Source organism: Protomyctophum parallelum (assembly GCF_964188405.1).
Source record: "Protomyctophum parallelum genome assembly, chromosome: 7".
NCBI classification, from domain to species: domain Eukaryota; kingdom Metazoa; phylum Chordata; class Actinopteri; order Myctophiformes; family Myctophidae; genus Protomyctophum; species Protomyctophum parallelum.
The window spans coordinates 36,151,911-36,170,834 of record NC_139705.1 but is presented as its reverse complement, the minus strand read 5'-3'; the positions used below and the strand labels follow the sequence as shown (position 1 = coordinate 36,170,834).

At 40.9% G+C, this 18,924-nt stretch overlaps 1 protein-coding gene across 1 annotated transcript in view; it reads left to right on the top strand.

Annotated features, from left to right (window-relative positions):
• The window catches only part of LOC310862061 (immunoglobulin superfamily member 21-like), a gene marked incomplete at both ends in the record, with an annotated part of 28,195 nt that overhangs the window by 7,543 nt on the left and 1,728 nt on the right, over window positions 1-18,924 (top strand). Inside the window, 7 exons of the mRNA XM_083769798.1 lie at window positions 4,439-4,616; window positions 7,300-7,421; window positions 9,855-9,973; window positions 11,490-11,605; window positions 11,704-11,840; window positions 12,538-12,917; window positions 16,241-16,341. Coding sequence (XP_083625924.1) covers window positions 4,439-4,616; window positions 7,300-7,421; window positions 9,855-9,973; window positions 11,490-11,605; window positions 11,704-11,840; window positions 12,538-12,917; window positions 16,241-16,341 — 1,153 coding nt within the window. The remainder of the gene's footprint in view (window positions 1-4,438; window positions 4,617-7,299; window positions 7,422-9,854; window positions 9,974-11,489; window positions 11,606-11,703; window positions 11,841-12,537; window positions 12,918-16,240; window positions 16,342-18,924) is intronic.

Genomic DNA, 18,924 nt, shown 5'->3' with positions numbered 1-18,924 from the left:
TAAATTAGTAGCTCATTGCTCAACACAAGTATAATTAAAGGCATTTTTAAGGATTCCAATTCAAAAATATAATAAAATTCAAGATTTTAATTAAGTTTTTGCTACGACAGTAATATATGACCCGGGAGTGAGTGTGGAAATATAGTGGCCCTCTCCATCGTCAAAGTTGCCCACCCCTGATTTAGGTAATACTTAGGGTGAGAGTTAAGGATCACATGGTATTGTTTGCCACAAGCTCAAATGCCTTATTATCCTGTGTGATAGTTCTGCAGGTTTATTGGTTTAGGCTTGTTTTTATTCCAGTATTTAGATCAGTCTAAAGGTGGGAACAGTGAGCATATTTTGTTCGGATTTAGGTCCATACTGTAGCTAGACGTAATCCATCATTGTCAAAATGTGGATAAGTGGGGGAAAAAATACAAAATTAAACTTGTCATAGCATTAAGCATGGGTGCAATAACAAATATTGCAAAAACGTTTTTATACAGCGCAACATTGTGAAATCAACGGACAATGTTTGGACTTTCAGTTTATTTGAGCACACGTCTGAACAGCCTCCCTAGCCGTCAGTTAACCAGTGTTCAAGCATAGGGCTTGGGCACTACAGGGATCTTATTTTAATGAGTAGCATGTTATTGTTAATCAATCTGTGTTGTAGGCTAGAGTGTGCTAATACTATAACTAGCATATCTGCATCTCCATTGAGAGAGTGGGGAGACAGAGTTTGGTAGGACGGAGCGGAGGGTTGATTTATTTTTGAGGGGCTCCTATGCCCAGCTTTGTGTGTGCGTGTGTACCCCAAAGCGATGATTTCATTGGCTGAGGGCATAAAAAGTGAGGATAATAAGTCTGGACAGTAAAGTGAGGACGCCAAAAGTGACTGGCCGAAATGTGATGATGTATGATAAGAGCGCCCCTCACTTCACACAAGTGTGATTTTATTATTTTATTGATTGATCTCGATCTCTTCCCTCTTGTCCCCCTTCTCCCCTTTCTTTTTTATGGAAATATAAAAAAATATGGAGCTTGCACAAAAACACATTTTAAACCTGTAATGTGACAATACATTTGATTCTGACTCACTATGCACGGATGTGTATGCTTTTCACACCAGCAAATTACCTCTGTCAGGAGCGTGAAACAACTGGTTTAGAACATTTAAAGTCCGCCACCATACAATCTTGCTTCCTGCATTTCCCACTTTTCTCATCAAACCGTATGGTTGTGGTGTGAAATCCTACATCACACCTATAGTAGATGGACTTCACAGTAAAATTGAAAAGTGCCGGTGCCATGCAACGGCCTTGACTCCTCTATTATTACGGCTGGTTCTGTCAGTTCACATACTGTACAACCTGTTCTAAGTGCACAATGCTGTTGTTAGAATTGAAGTAGCAACATAATACACCTATCAGCCAATATAATATGGGCATTCAGCACTAATGGACAGGAAAATAACTGAGGATCAGCACCATGGACAGCACCCGGCACACGATGCACATAATAAGTAAATCATCTAAAGTTGACTCTGTCTGTCTGTCTCTGTCTGCCTATGGGTCTGGTTTATCCCAAATACAGAGAGAAGCTTCCCAAATGCTCCCAAGTATCTCCCAAGAGTCCCAGCTTGCTCTTGGCCTCTTGCTTGCACAGTACTCTGACAATGGGACTGATTACTAGTAGAATCATAATAAATGGCATAATGTTTTGTGTGTATTTGTTGATGTAGTAATAATAATAATAAAACTTTATTTGTAAAGCACCTTTCATGACATGAAATGCAGCTCAAAGTGCTTTACAGAGCAATGGAGAAGAAAAGAAAAGCAAGGCATAAACATTAAAAAACGAGCAGTAATGCAATACAGTGAGGACATGAATAACAAAATATAAAAGATCAATTAAAAGCAATGGTGTAGAAGTGGGTCTTGAGCTTTGCTTTAAAAATGTCTACAGAGGTTGCCTGTCGAAGGTACAGTGGGAGTTTGTTCCATGCCGTTGGCCTGTAGAAGCAAAATGCTGCTTCCCCCTATTTTTTTGTTGCCATTTCTTTAGGCAAAGCGAGCAGGCCAGCAGTGGAAGACCTTAGGGGGCGGTTTGGGACATATTTAGGCAGGCAGTCATGTAGGTAGGAAGGTGCGAGACCATTGAGAGCTTTATACACAAGTAAAATAATTTTAAAATCAATCCTAAAAACAACCAGAAGCCAGTGCAGTGAAGCCAAAACTGGAGTAATATGTTCTCTCATCTTAGTTCTAGTTAAAACTCTGGCTGCTGCATTTTGGACAAGTTGTAATCTGTCAGTTGTTTTCTTAGGCAGTCCAGAAAAAAGTGCATTGCAGTAATCAAGCCGAGAAAAAACAAAGGCGTGGATAAACGTTTTTGCATCGTCCAAAGACAAATAGGCTCTGATTCGTGCAATATTTCTAAGGTGAAAAAGGCAATCTTGGTAACATGATTAATGTGTGAATTAAAATTAAATTCAGAATCAACTAGAACTGCAATCTGTCGAGTGCATACTTGCTTGTTGCACACTAGTAGGCCATAAAGGGCCAACTAGTGTGCAAGCAGAGCGCGCAAGTACTTTCGACCGCTACAAACTGTCAACCAATCACATATACATATACTATGTATATGTAATTTGTAAATTGATTAGCGGTATACCGTGGTTACTTTGCGCCAAGAACCGTCCCAGCCAACCCGCACTTTTGATGCGTATGCACCGTCCCAGCAAAGTGTGCCTGATACGGCAGTGGTGCCAGATTACATGCATGTATACACAGGAGCATTACCTTTAATCCTCCCAACACTAAAACATATCGTCATTACGTCACCATCGAAAAACCAATTACACTCTGGCATTGGGTCCTTATAATCCACATATTTCTTACGTCATCATTGAGAGCTAGTTATACATATACACACCATGTAATCTGGTCCCAGCAAATCAGGCACAATTTGCTGGGACGGTTCATACGCATCAAAAGTGGCGGGTTGGCTGGGATGGTGCATACGAGCCGGGCGAAACTATTTACTATTACTTGTGCGCTCTGCTTGCGCAAGTAATAATGACCCCCAGGTTCTTTACTGTACTGTTACTTTCTACAGTCAGGTTGCCATGTCTGCGTATTATTGATTCTTTCTGCTCACTAGAACCGATTATGAGAACTTCTATCTTATCCTCATTTAGCTTGAGAAAGTTCTCACTCATCCAGCATTTGATGCTAGACAGACAGGTCAACAGCGGGTCTAAAGCACAGGGATCATCTGGAGCCACAGAGAGATATAGTTGGATATCATCAGCATAGAAATGAAAATTGACTCCGTGATTGGTAATGAGTTCACCCAATGGCAGTATGTACAGGGGCCAATGCTATAATGCACAGATATGAGTTAAGTCATAGAAGATAAACATTTGCAACAGGCTATGAGAATAATATGTTAAGAGGTATGACAAGTTCTCTTTAAATGAAAAGTGGAGAATAAACTTAATAATTTGGAAATAAATAATATAAAATGGTATATTTCAATCACCACGACTCTCCCACAGACACAAGCAGAATTGAACGTGTTTGCGGTAAGGAAAACATGATGCGAAGTGTTTTTATCTTCTCAGTCCACAATTTTCTCTCCCGTGGCCTTCTGGCACACAATGCCGTGTTAATTGGTGAATGCCTCTCGCTGTTTCAATGGGCTGCACCGGTAACAAGACTACTCGCCCCGTTTCTGTTTTCCTCCCAGAATTTTCGCCAGTGAGGTGTGGGAGAGGCTGGACAGCAGACGGCTGGACTTTGAATTTCTCTAACTATAAACTTTCATGACAGCAGAACAGCCTAAGTACAAATATAATTTATGAAAAGCTACTACAGTGAAGTCTGTTCACAGAAGTTGTTGTAGGATATGTGGGGATTATCTGACGAGGTACCATTTGAGGAGGCAAAACCTTACATATACTAAATAATACTAAATTGTTTATAGGTTCAATATAAGTCAAATAATATAGCCTTTCCACAGGAGTATCTTTTTATATTTTTCCAAAAAGAATACAAACAGCCAATAGCATATTACAAAGTTATCCCCCTCACTGGGGAAAATTCCGGGAGGAAAAACGGGCAAGCACCGGGGCGAGTTGTCCAGTATTCGCTGCACTGCTGCCTTTCTCTCTGTCTCTCGGCCAGCGATCAACCTCCCCTACACTGTAAAATCATGAGGATGAATTAACACTGCAGAAGTGGCGGTGGCTCAGAGTGGTTGGATGGCAACTGCAAGGTTGCCAGTTCAAACCCGGGCTCCCCCAGAGTTATTGTCAAAGTGTCCTTGAGCAAGACACTGAACCCCTAATTGCTCCCGATGTGCTGGTTGGTGCCTTGCATGGTTTCCGCTACCATCGATGTATGAATGTGTGTGTGAATGGGTGAATCTATGTAAAGCGCCTTGGATAAAGGCGCTATATAAATGCACCATTAAAGAAGTTACTCACATATACCCCACTACCCCTTTCTCCTGCAGGTTATTTAGACGTGGTCATCGAGCCTCTCTCGCCTGCCATCATTGGGGACACGGTGACACTTAAGTGCAACTTCCGTACCGACGGCAACCTCCGTGAGATTGTATGGTTTCGGGTGAGCACAAAGGTGATCTTCATACCAGCCATTCACCATAATGATCACACTACTGTACTATACTATACTATACTATACTATACTATACTATACTATATTTCACAATATAGAATGGGTACATTTCAAACCAAAGTACAAGCCAATACAAAAACTGCTACTTTGAGGACGACACTGAAAAGCACTAGACTTGTTTACATCAGGGTCCTCCATTTTCAATTCAACAGAACATTTAAAGACGTACAGATATACACTTCTATGAAAAACAGGAAATCATCCTGTTTTTTAGCATATACAGTATATATATAAATATACAACTATACTATACACACTATGTTGTATAATATATATAAATGGACCACGTCTCTATCGGTCTGTACGTCTGTCTGGACCCAGGGCCCCTGCCCAGGGTCCATTATGAAACTGGCCTGTTCTGAAATCACAACACTCCATATTTGGGCATGCCAGACACAGAACTCCATATAGGAATTAAGGGACACAGAGGCATAGTTTCAGAGCACTGATGAGTTGCTATAGTTGTGAGGCGACAGCACTATACCGACTGCGCCACCATGCCCCTAGCCTATCATATAGCAATCATTAATGTATAAGTTCAGCGTAGTCATAAAATATGTCCTTCAGGACCAGAGAGTAAATTAAAAGGAACTATAAAGTACGCCTATCAACCACACAAGAAACAGCGCTATATTAATGAATGATTCATCCCTGTAGTGTAGAGCAATTCCTACCTGACCATAGAGCTAAATGTACTACTACTATAAGTATTAAATATTTATTATCTGTTCGTAACTGGCACTTTCATTAAATCTCAGATCAAAGCATAAGGGAGAATGAGAGAAGAGACAAGAGTATCCCAATACACAGTGCAAATTAATTCAGGACAGCTCATTGCAGACATGCCACTGTACAATTAATAAGTTTGTATTCTTCAGAACTTCTTCAGAACATCTTCAAAGTTAAGTGTTAAAACAAGGCAAGGGGCCCAGGCCGTAGCGTAACGGTCTGGGCACCGGACTGGTAATCCAGTCGCAGTGTGCCGCGGGTTCGACTCCCGGACCCGACACGGCCTTTACTGCATGTCATCCCCCCATCTCTCTCCCGTTTCCTGTCAGCCTACTGTCTGTCCCTTCAAAAATCAATAAAAAGGCGTAAGCCGCAAAAAAATATCTTAAAAAAATAAAAAAAACAAAAATAAAACAAGGCAAGGCAAGGAAGGTTAATTTGTATTCAACCATCTAAATCAAACCAGCTCAGTGGCCTTGTGGTTAGAGTGTCCGCCCTGAGACTGGGAGGTCGGCGTTCAATCCCCCGCCGGGTCATACCAAAGAGTCAAAGACTCAAAAAATGGGACCGAGTGCCTCCCTGCTTGACACTCAGCATCAAGGGTGCCTCCCTGCTTGACACTCAGCATCAAGGGTTGGATTGGGGGTAAGTCCAGGGGGTGTACTTGTACATCAAGCTGCCTCACGCTACAGAAACAGGAGATAGGCTCCTGCCCTATGGGCCTCATGGCTCGGCAAGGCTACTTACTTACTTATCTAAATCAAAGCGATTCATACAAAACATTAAAAGCATTTTTTAAGTCATTACTGTATTATTAAAGTAGAAACAAAAGTTTATTTAAATGCAATTTGCTGGTTGCACAGCTCACGAAGACTCATAATAAGAAAATAATAAACGCAGAGGAAGGCTTGCTGCCAAAACACGTCCGTGTATGCTGCCTGAGCCTTAATGAATTAAAAGTACCAGAAGGACTTCTGAATGCTGCTTGGTTCCTATACACATCATATTCTAAAGGATATTTCAAGGTTATTAAGAGAATACAAAATGTGAATAAAACAGAAAAGCAAGAAAATCAAATGTGAAGTAAATTAATCAAAAACCTCAGTAAAAGACAGTGGACAACAGTATTCAGGTTTGATTTAATACAACTGAGAGTTGTAGCTGAATGCTGCTTCTGGTTCATTTGGGGGCAGAAAGCAGAACTGTCCCCTAAGACCTGAGAGGTCTGGATGGTTAATAATGTAGCACAAGATCATGAATGTATTTTGTCCCTAAACCATTAAATAATTATAAACCAACAGTGGTATTTTGAAATCAATTCTTTGACAGAGAGGAAGTCAGTGTAAATAACGTAGAGCTGATGTGGTCCACTTTCTTGGTCTTGGTAAGGACTCGTTTTCAATCCACTGCAGCTGTCTGTCTGATCGATTTTTAGGGAGACCTAATGACACTGTTGCAGTAGTAGTCGAGTCTACAGCAGATGAATGCAGGGACAGCTTTCTCTAAGTCCTGCTGAGACAAAAATCCTTTAAACCTTGATATATTCACTGATCAAAGCAACCAAACAAAAGCCTGAAAGAAAAAAGAAAAAATCTAAGTATTTTTCAAGGTGCAGCCCTTTGAAGGCACTGCCTTGAAAGAGTATCATGCTTGTATTAGGTAATGTAAAGCCTGCTTTTTCCTTTTCCATAGCTGAAGAAAAGGTTGCTGTTGGTTAGTGCTCCACAGAATTATAAAAGTGTAGGGTCAATTTTCTAACCAGGGTTTTGCTCTGTGTCTTTACATAGAGTTGCAGTGATGGCACATATATTTTTTTAGAAGGTTTTAGAAAATCATTCTATTTAGCTCTAACAAATTTAATGAATCTCACCTCCCCACACAGGTGGCAGATGGGGGCAGTGCCAAGCAGAAGATCTTCACATATGATGCCATGTACAACACTAATTACTCTCACATGGAGGCCAATGTCAGGCGGGAAGACCTGGTGTACCAGTCTACTGTTAGGTAAAAATGTACCTCCATGAATGATTCTGCTGCTTACAACTGATGCAGTAGCGAGTTGATACTGTAGTGTACTATGAGTCGATACTGTAGTGCAGGGGTATTCAACTGGCGGCCCATGGGCCACCAGTTGACACTCATGACACTTCATGTCAAGGCAATTTTGACTGTCACCGCTGCCACCCACTCCACCTTCACCACCTGCCTCACAGACATTAAAACATGGATGCAAAAGAACTTCCTCAAAATCAACTGTAACAAATCCGAACTTCTAATTATTGGTCAAGACTACCTCCCGGCTCCACTCTCAACATTGACAGCTCCACTGTAACAACCTCCACTCACGTCCGTAACCTTGAGTGTCATATTCGATATCACCCTCTCATTCCTCCCTTACGTAAACCAGATCACCAAAATTGCCTTTTTTCATTCCAGTAACATTGCCCGCCTCAGGCCCTCTCTTACTTTCCCAGCTGTTGAAACACTCATTCACGCATTCATTACATCCCGGATTGATTACTGCAACAGTATCCTTCCTCAATTGCACCTCCAAGTCCTCAACAAACTCCAATACGTTCAAAACTCAGCTGCCCGTCTGCTCACCCGTACCTGCTCCAGAGATCATATTACACCTGTCCTCCACGACCTACACTGGCTCCATGTCAAACAAAGAATTCACTATAGACCGATTCCGTAGCGGGTCTCATGGTCGCAGCCTACATATTTCCTGTAGGCGGACTCGACGTAGCTGCGGGGTTTAAACCCTCACCAGGCGCACGTCCACTACAGTGGAACGGCAGAGTGACTGATGTTAGTTTGCCTCAAACTTTACTCCTTTACCTGCTTTTTTACTAACACTAACATTACAAAGATGCCCAGAACATCAAGATAAACCTGTGTAGTTTATGGCTGCTCCAACAGTAGTGGCAACATAAAAATAAATAAAACGGAATGTCTAATATCCACCGCGGTGGCGGAGACCAGAGCCATTGAGTAATGGTTGAGACGAAGCAGTGAAAGATACATAACGCCAGTCTTACCCAATACCAAATATTTCTGTTTTATTAACACAAGGCTGCTGTACTTTATACCTCATACTTTAAATGCTTAGTATGAGGTATAAAATACAGCAGCCTTGTGTTAATAAAACAGAAAGATTGGGTAAGACTGAAATTATGTATCTTTCAGGACCTTTCACTGCTTTGTCTCAACCATTACTCAATGGCTCTGGTCTCAGCCACCACGGTGGATATTTTGACATTCCGTATTTATTTATTTTTTATGTTGCCACTACTGTTGGAGCAGCCATAAACTACACAGGTTCATCTCGATGTTCTGGACATCTTTGTAATGTTAGTGTTAGTAAAAAAGCAGGTAAAAGAGTAAAGTTTGATGCAAACTAACATCAGTCACTCTGCCGTTCACTGTAGTGGAAGAGATGCGCCTGGTGAGGGTTTAAACCCCGCAGCTACGTCGAGTCCGTCTACAGGAAGGCTGCGACCATGAAACCGCTACGGAATCGGTCTATAGGCTACAAAATCTTGCTCACCACCTACAAAGCACTCAATAATCTGGCTCCCCTCTACCTCTCCGATCTTCTCGAACCTTATGTCCCCTCCCGTTCCCTCAGGTCCAGTGAAGCCAACCTCCGTACCTAGGGGGATAGGGCTTTATCTGTTGCTGCCCCCTCCCCTCTGGAATGTACTCCCCAACCATCCCTCCTCTCCTTGAAAACCTCACTCAAAACCCACCTCAAAAGTTGGTTCCCTTTTCTTTATGTAAAGTGACTTTGAGGTACTTAGAAAAGCACTATATAAAACTGTGGAATGCACTTCCCATTGCAGTCAGAACTGCAGCATCACTCCCAATCTTCCGCCGTAGCCTGAAAACCCACCTTTTCAGACTCCATCATGGCCCATAGCACTTACCCTAACCCCTTAGATAGCATTTCTGTTGGCTTAGATAGCATTTGACACAGACTTATAACATGTTATGTAGACAGCACTATAATTGTATTGTATATAGTCATAGCACGCCATAGTACATATGTATAGCATAGTAGTAAATATGTATAGTTTATATGTATAGTGTATGTACAGTTTCATTATATAGATATTCCACTGTTACTTTCTTAGCTTATGCATGTTTCATGATAAATGCTTTTATGTGATGTATTCCCATGCTTTTGTTCTTGCTTAAATGTAAATCGCTCTGGATTAAGAGCGTCTGCTAAATGCCTAAATTGTATGAGCTATTATTATATATATATATTATTATATATTGACAAAATCAAGAAGCTTGCGAAAAATAAGTGATCTTCCCTCACAAGATGGCGTATAAATTACGTTTAAAATAACACTGTTGTACCTTTCCTCACTCATTCAGCACTTTATTTGATTCATTTTAAATCAGTTTTGTTCCCGTCTCTGTGGGCAGGCTGCCTGAGGTCCAGATGGCAGACGATGGCTTGTACGAGTGTCATGTGGGCATCTATGAGCGCAGATCCCAGGACAAGGTGGTCCTAGCCTCCGGTAGCATCATGCTCACTGTCATAGGTAGGAGGGAGGATGAGATTCACAGTATAGTAGAGACTAGTGTTGTAGTCTAGTAGTCCACCTAAAGCGAGTCCAAGTCAAGACCAAGTCCGAGGGGGGTTGAGTCCGAGGCAAGACCGGGTGTGGGAGGGGGGCGTGTCCGAGTCGAGACCGAGACCAGATACTTTAAAAATGTTATGCTTTGATAGGTTAGGTTCAGAAAACACTGAGAGCTGGCAGGCACGTCAGCTACACTCCGTTACTTAACAAGATAGCTGTCCGCCAGACAGCTCTCTTATAATGTTAATGTGAATGGTCTCCTCATAATATAGGTATAATACATTTATTTGATTGCATTATAGTGACTTGTGGCTTGAGTGGACTCGCTAGGGGCAGAGTCTGGAGTCCCTTTGTCCGAGACCGAGTCCAAGTCAAATTAAAGGCGAGACGAGACCATATAAATGAAAATGTGGACTCGAGACGAGTTGAGTACTAAAACACTACTAGAGACAGTCCTCTGCAAAGTATGTACTCCATATCCATAAGCAGTTAAATGAAAGCCTCATTTATAATTAATTAATTATAATTAAGAGAGTTCATGATATGCATCCATTTAATTTCTTTAATCTAGGTTTGTCATTTCTAAGAAAGGAAATTGTCTGGCATTTCAGCAATAATTGTTGTTTATCCATTTGCCCTCCATGTGCAGATATCTTCCACGGTTCACAACAAACTAACCAAATTGTGGAAAGGTCTTCAGAAGGTGCATTTGGCGCTGCCCTTCGGCGACATGGGCATAAGGGCTACGCATGCGGGCCCTTTGTCTAAGACACATTTCTTTCCTGGGAGTCAAATAATAAAGAACCTTGAAGGCCTTTCCACAATGGAAATAAGTGTTGTGTATTGAAACATTAATCTACAATAAAGCCATGACTGAGAGCTTCTTGAAAGGTTATAGTGTGCAGACTTCTATTATTCTTCATTTCCATTGTGGTCCTCTACCTTTTTTCAGGGTCATTGATAGTTTTATACACACAAGAGACAGCTTGATCCACTTATGACAGAGATGCAGAGTAGTACTGTGGCTTGTTTGCTCTGCTTATTGCTGATCAAAAAACATAAATAATAATGCATGTCCTCATTCATTGCTTTGGTACAGATTCTCTTTTCATTAAGCATTGCTTAATAAGCAAAGCAATGTATTTGGCATTGACCAGGAGAACCAGCCACACACTCAATTTACAAATTAGCACAGCAAAATCAATGTAATGGTTCAGCATTAATACAAAGAACTCCTAAAGCACCTATACAATGCGACAAGTCACTTTTATGTCTAAACGTGTGTGTGTGTGTGTGTGTGTGTGTGTGTGTGTGTGTGTGTGTGTGTGTGTGTGTGTGTGTGTGTGTGTGTGTGTGTGTGTGTGTGTGTGTGTGTGTGTGTGTGTGTGTGTGTGTGTGTGTGTGTGTGTGTGTGTGTGTGTGTGTGTGTGTGTGTGTGTGTGTGTGTGTGTGTGTGTGTGTGTGCGCTCATCTGTAGTTCCTCCTCGGTCCATATCGGTGGTGTCAGCAGAGAGCCTAGCTCCGTTCAGCCGCTATGAGGCTCAGAACTTCACTCTGGTCTGCATCGTCACTGGAGGAAAACCGGCCCCCGTGGTAAATACATTAAAATAATAATGATTCCAATAATAATTCTGTGGGCCTGTTGATCCTAGAATAACACTAAAACATTGACTCCATCCAACCTGTTTTAGGTGTACTTTAAGCGGGACGGGGAGCTCATTGAGGTGGTGCCAACTGCCCAGCCGTCCTCCACCGAGGGACACCACAGCAAGACCCAGGGCCCAGAAAAGAGCCACAACCGGAAGACTCGTCGGAGCTCCCCTCCAAGGTCATTCAAGTTTTGCATTTTTCATTCGTTTTTATTTAGTTTTTACTTTTTACTTTTGCTTTTCAATTTAAATTTGTTTTTAAAGTTGGTATTCTAGTTTGGTATAAGTTCATAGAAAGAAAAAAAAAGTTAGTTAGTTTTTTTACTATGAGAACGTGCATCTCCCGCATGTCCGTCCGTCACCCATGCCTCCATATATTGTCACGTCTCGTGACATCACGTCTCCATATATGGTCGCACGCCTTGTGACATTACGTGACATCATGACCCTTAGATCTCCATATATGTTGATCTGACCCCCTCATGCCAAAGCGCCAGCGCTCGCCCATTCCATTTCATGGATGGATGGACTAGTTGCAACTTTGCATTAAAGAAAATATTAACAAGATGAAATAACTAATTGAAAAATGATGGTTTCCTCATTCATTAGATTAGAAGGACAATATCAGTCATCAAAAAAAGTCATGTGTGATTTCAATGAGTCTAACTCTACTGGGGTTAATGTAGAGTTTGAATGGATTATAGTACATATAGGAGGTCTGATCAAATTATTAATTATGAAATATCTAAATATTGAATCAAGCAACATTTTAGGTCTGGGGTGCACATAAAAGGCAGAGCAGACACGAAAATGACCGCAAAAGGAGTGTTTTAAAGTTAAATACCCATTTGATACCCTTTAATAACCTCTCATCAGGCGAGACCTGGATGACACCAAGTTGCAGCGGTCCCTGTCCCTGCTGGAGAAGGAGGGGATGACGTCTGAACTGGGCCAGGAGCAGAACCAGGACGGCCCCGTCGGCGCCGGCGGGGAGCAAGAGATGGAGCCCGCTCCGGAGCCCACCCCGGAGGTGATCCCCGAGACCGTGGTGAGCCGCGAGTTCCCTCGCTGGATCCAGAGCACGGACCCGCTGTACTACTTCCAGAACAGACGGCGGGTGTCCGGCGACGGCACCATGGAGGTGCGCGCCATGCTGACCTGGATCCTCAATCCCCAGCTGGACAATGACGCGCTGTTCAGCTGCGAGGTGAAACACCCGGCGCTGTCCATGCCCATGCAGGCCGAGGTCACACTGGGTGAGCCGAGCTGACACATGTCGAAAACCATATTCTGGGAGGGATTTAAAGAATAGAGAATTTAATTCCGGATTTTGTAATAACAAAAAGAATAATCCTTCATTAACATACAATCCAAGACTTATTTTAATGGATAAATATGTATTTTTAACATAATCTGTACAGTAGAGTATGTTCATAACTAGTATATCTCTTCCATTGAGACATTTAGACTCTAGAGTTGGGTAGGACTCCTAATTGTTATTATTTATTTATTTTCTTTAAGACAACACTGGGAAACATGATTAAGGAATAAGCATGAAATAGCTCTATATTCTGATAGTACTCATTGCTATAGAGTGTTTGGATCAGTCTCAGAGTATCCATATCTCTCCAATCAGAATTGAGAACTCACACAGGATACAGATTAAACAAGTGAAATTGGAAGTGATAACACAAATAAATTAACATTCAAGATTTGAACTGGAACACTGATAAATGGGTAGGGTATTCTCTCTGATTGGCTGGTATTTTGCAACCAACCTGAAAATGAATTTTCTGTTAATTATAGAGATAGAGAGAGACATGGAGACCTCAGTTACTGAACAAACACTCTATACAAGAATGATTACTATCACAATAGTCTATATTGTTTTTAGTTTTTACATTTTAACCATAAAAAAAAAAATCAAAACAATATCACTTAACTACCTTTAAGATAAATGTAGTATTATGTGTCACTTTCTGTTGAACTATGACAGCTTATTAAAAAAATAAATAATGCCAGTTCAAAGCTTAATTAATGAGCCACATCTTAATTTACAAATAGTCATAAAGTGCTAACCTTTCATGTCACAGCTCACAGCTGTCATAGTGAATCTTCAGTGATTCACTGAAATGTAAACCTACAGTTTGTACTGGTAGCCTATAAAAACCTGAAAATGAATAATATAATAAATATATAATAATATAATATTAATATATAATAATAATAAATATCGGCACTAAAAACAAAAACCTACTGTATTCTGTATACTTAGGATCTGATCTGCTATTTTCAAAGAATGTTCACGCAAGGGACGCTAAAGTTTAAAGATCCAGGAGATATTCCTTTGCGTTGGTTTTTCTCCGTATTTGACCCATCTCTTGGAGCGGTGAGCCGCAGCCAAGCAGCGGTGAGCTGCAGCCGTGCTGCGCTCGGGAAACATTTGATTAGTTGATTTGACCCCTCAATCCAACCCATTGATGCTGAGTGCTGAGCCATTGGGTCCCATTTTGTCTTTTGTCTTTGGTATGACCTGGCCGAGGATCGAACCCTGACCTCCCAGTTTCAGGGCGGACACTCTAACCACAAGGCCTCTGACTGACTGGTTGTTAAGGAAATCAACAGACTCAAATTATATGCTCATATATAATTTGCATAGATTAATGTTAGAGACCAAAGGGTTATTATCACCAAGCACATCATTGGTTTCTATATCGCCAACCACGATATTGTCATAGCTTGGAGCAACAGATTTGTTGTTTTTCAAGCCTTAATTGGCAGATGCTGCCTATCCAATGTCGTGAGGAATGTACAAAGGTTAGTAACATCCAAGGTGACAAAAGAAGAGTATTAGGATTAACACTAAATTCTTTGAGACAATATTTTGTTGTGTCCCTTAACCACTTGAACCCCTGCATCCATCCATCTCTAACTAAGCTTATACCCATTGTTGGCGAAGAGATATGGTATAGACGGGAACAAATGGTCCAAATACAACAGCCTCTGGTCCAGTTTAGTAAATCTAGACTAGGGATTAAGTGGTTAATTATTGATGGACGTTTTACCACAATGTCTTTAAGGAAGTGGTCCACACATTTAGGCATCATCTTGGTGACTGAGACAGTACTGCTGATGATTGGTGAAGGTTTAGTGGGATTTTTGTGCACTTTTGGAAGCCCCTAAATCACTGGATAAGGAACTGTGAGATATTGAAATTCACTTTTGGAAATTCAACTATCATCAAAGCCATGTTGTTTATATATTCCAGTTTATGAAAAACTGATTTTTCCAGGCCTTCTAGAATGGAAATATTATATCCCCCTCGGTGGGACTTTCTGAGAGAAATGCAACATTCTGTGCTTTGAGCACAAACCCATTAGTAATGGAGGGGAGTTGGGATTAACAGAGTGAGCAGGAGTGAGCTATTACATAAATTTTTAATCTTTTCTGATCAAATTCTGATTGAAAAAAAAAAAAGATTGTACTGGATGCCCTCAGTCACATGCAGTGACAACTCCCACTTGACAACACGACATGATTGTATTTGTTTTGGAGCAGATATTCGCTGATAATTTGCAGTGGAAGGGAGATGGCTGCAAGTTTTGTTCTGAACAGCCGGCAACATCCCACAATTGGGTGTATGACGATGTTTACGCTTTCAATTTTGGATTAACGTTCCAGATTTAGCTTTATATGTAGGCTAATACTAAATGAGAAAAAGAGGTTGCGCATCTAATACTGTTATATACCGAGCTCAGTTAGATCATGTCCCGTAAAGATTTATGTGTCTGATTTATTTTGTATGCATCGATGCACAACTGGTGTGTCATCGTACCTAGCCTAGGGAGTAATTATTACTGCTTAAATCAGCCATCACTCACCCTACAGTCTACTTTTGTGGGGGGGACTGTGATTGGTGCTGCAGCATCTGAGCTGTGTAGTTTGCTGTGATGTACGGTATCTATTTTTCTTGTCGGCACACAGTAAGTACATGCAGGGGACATACATACAGAATACAGACAAACACTGTTTTAGACAGAATCCCCTTTGGCATGTGACAACGTAAAAAGTAGAGGAGTGAGATTCAGAACAATGACGTAAAAGTTGATCTCTTGACCTATACCAAAATAATGTTTGGTAGACTATAAAAGGCGCCTGTTGAGTGATATTGTTGCTTTCCAAGTTTCGGGCAGAAACTTTGTATCTCCACATTTCAACTTTTTATGTTTTATGTCTGCTCAGCCAGTGGAGAAATCACGCTTAGAGCTTCAGGCAGTACTACTTGTCAACCAGTAGGTGGCGGTGCGCCTACCTGACAACAGGATCTAAAGATATGTCAATGGAAGAGCATGTGTGCTAGTTATGCTAGTTATAATTGTATAAACATATTTTATTCATGGGTGCCACTTCAAGCTTAATCAGAATGCAAGCCCAAGCAATCGTTGGGTCCTGAACAATCAATTATTTGTCACGACAATAACACATGCAGAGAGAGAGAAATAAAGGATTGAATTAATGTGAGAGCGTTTTGAAATGGTACAGTACTGTAATATATTGATCCAACATGCATCCTTCTCAGCTGCTCCCAGAGGGCCCAAGCTGTTCATGACCCCTAAGAGGGCCCAAGTTGGAGATACTGTCCGCATCGTGGTCCTGGGCTTCAAGCTGGGATTCAATCCAGTAAGTTCATTGCACCCTGTTCGGTAACACTTGCTATGCATCCCCTGTTTATAAGGTGTTATGATTAAGCTTTTAAAGTATAATGATTATTTATCAGCGCTTATAAATATAATTATACTGTACATGTTTATGAGAATATTATAATGTCTTATAAGTGTGTTCATAATGCGTTATACACATGGGATGCATAGCAAGTGTTTACCACTGTTCTTCTGCAACCGTAGTTATTGCTGTTTTGATTTTATTGGATTTAGTTCAGTTCTGTGCAGTCCCCAAAGAGGGGACTATTGGTTCCACACGCCAATATTATTATTAGTTTTTTCTGAATGTATTCATTTAGAAAAAGAAAAACGGAAAAGAAAAAATAAACTGTAAAATCACAATTTAATATTGGATTGAATAGTCAACATGTACGATGTAAATGTTCATGTGTTCTTTGTACCAGCTCAGGTGTGACCTTTACAGTCTATGGGTGTGACATATCCCTGCAAAGAGTAAAGGAAGATGCTGCTGACAAACCTTCAAGCAGTTCCCTGTTAGCATGTTAACATTTATATTTCATGAACGAATTGAACAACAGTATTTTCCATGTCACGATCCACGTTTTATAGGCCGCAATAAATATTTTGTTTATGTCCCCCTCCCCCAAATCAAACATTTTCCAGAAATGTTTAAAGGTTTTCCAAAATAGTGAAAATCAGAGAAGCCAATCTACAAGCTCACAGCGTGTCAACGCATTGTGAGCTTGTAGATCTGCTACTTTCATTAATATTGAGGGTATAAGTGGTTAGTTAATGTATTTGTGTATACGTTTGGGTCCCAGGGAAACACCAAATGTCTCCTCTGTGTTGTGGAGCAGAAAAGGTTTGGAAAACACTGTATTTATGCCTCCTTATTGGGCTGAAATGTAATCCCATCAGAGGCTTTTAATTGTCTATGGCTGTACGGTGTCTCCATGCCATTATATCTCCAGCTGTGCTTCAGGGAAATGAGAACAAAACCCGATATTTTCCCTTGCCAGAAAAAGCCATTGAGCACAGAAAAATAAGAGCAATATAAATTGCAGCTATTAAGAGATCATATTTCATATATATATATTATTATTTTTATCCCACGATTTTGTAACTCATTTTTCACCCCTGTGTCAATTATCTAATGTGATCCTGGGCTCTACAGTCTACACACCCTCCGCCAACCTAGTCCCCATATATGGGGACATGGGGAGAGCAACGGACTTGAACCTCATGCCTGAGTGTCCAAGTTGCTCCCTGGTTGGACATAGCACGTGGAAGGAACACGTTATTCCAACCAGTTCCTTTCCCCTCCATCAGGCTCCCCGGCTGGCCAGGAAGAGGCAGTTTAGAGACCAAGATTACTACATGTTTTTGTTTTTTGTGAGGGTACCTACCCTATATTTCATATTTTCAGTGCTATACTTTCTGTGAGGGATGTCTGAAGCAATATTCTTCTCAGCTTTATATTCAGAAATGAATTAGTGGTATGATTTCTATAGTCTTTTGAATATTATATCAGAGCTTTGTGTACATGCAATTCTATCTTACACACTGTGTCAAAAAGTGTATCTACAAGCTTGTAAATCAGCTTTTTGAGTGGTGCAACCACTCCAAGGAACAGCAATGTCCTGTGACTATGAGTAGCAGTAGGGGCAAAAGTGGCGCTGTTGTGCCAGAAACAGAGAGAGAGATAGTGCTGCACTGTTGCCTGCTAATGAGAGAGGGGGGGGGGGGGGGGAGTTGCACCACTCAGTTCACACTGGTGTGATTTTATTTTTTTATATCTGAAAAATATCTGAAATATTTGGAGATTTTTGAATAATGTTGAGTAATATTTCAACATAAAATCTTCTCTTCTGGGGGTCCTTGGCACAAAACCTTTTCAGATAGGGGTCTGCGGCCAAACACATACCAATTTGGGGTCCTTGACTTGAAAAGATTTGAGAACCCAAACGTGGCCCAAATCAGCTCAAGACCCAAAAGACAAATGTTGTCTCTCCCAGGACCCAAACAAAAATAAATAAACTAACCACTTAAGCCCTATTCAATAGGGCGATGTGACATGATGTGAGCTTGTAGATCAGCTATTTTATAGGTTTTATAAGTTTATAAAATCTTGAAATAATCATTATTATTGCAAATGTAAATTAAAATGTGTTTGGTGACCACAGTCTAGTGCAGCCCCCCAGCGCAGCATTTCCATACTATTTAGAGAGCACAATTTATAGTAGATTGACCTATATATCTGCTTTCACAACGTGCACTCGTGCGCACACTGCTCGCAATCAACAATCGGAATTCAGCACAGCAATAGAAAATGCAGATAAACCACCAAGCACTTAGTGTCATTTATGACACAAAGATGTGTCTTTGTGTCATAAATGAGGAACGTGAATGAGAATGTGATTATTGATTATTTAAGTTGATTTGTCAAGATAGGGGTTAGGCGTGATTCTTTGCATACTCAAAATGCCAGTTTCCACCATCTCCTGAATTCAAAGTCAAAGTCGTACAATTTGTCACACACGTTACCGCAGTGAAATTTGTTCTCCGCATTTGACCCATCTCT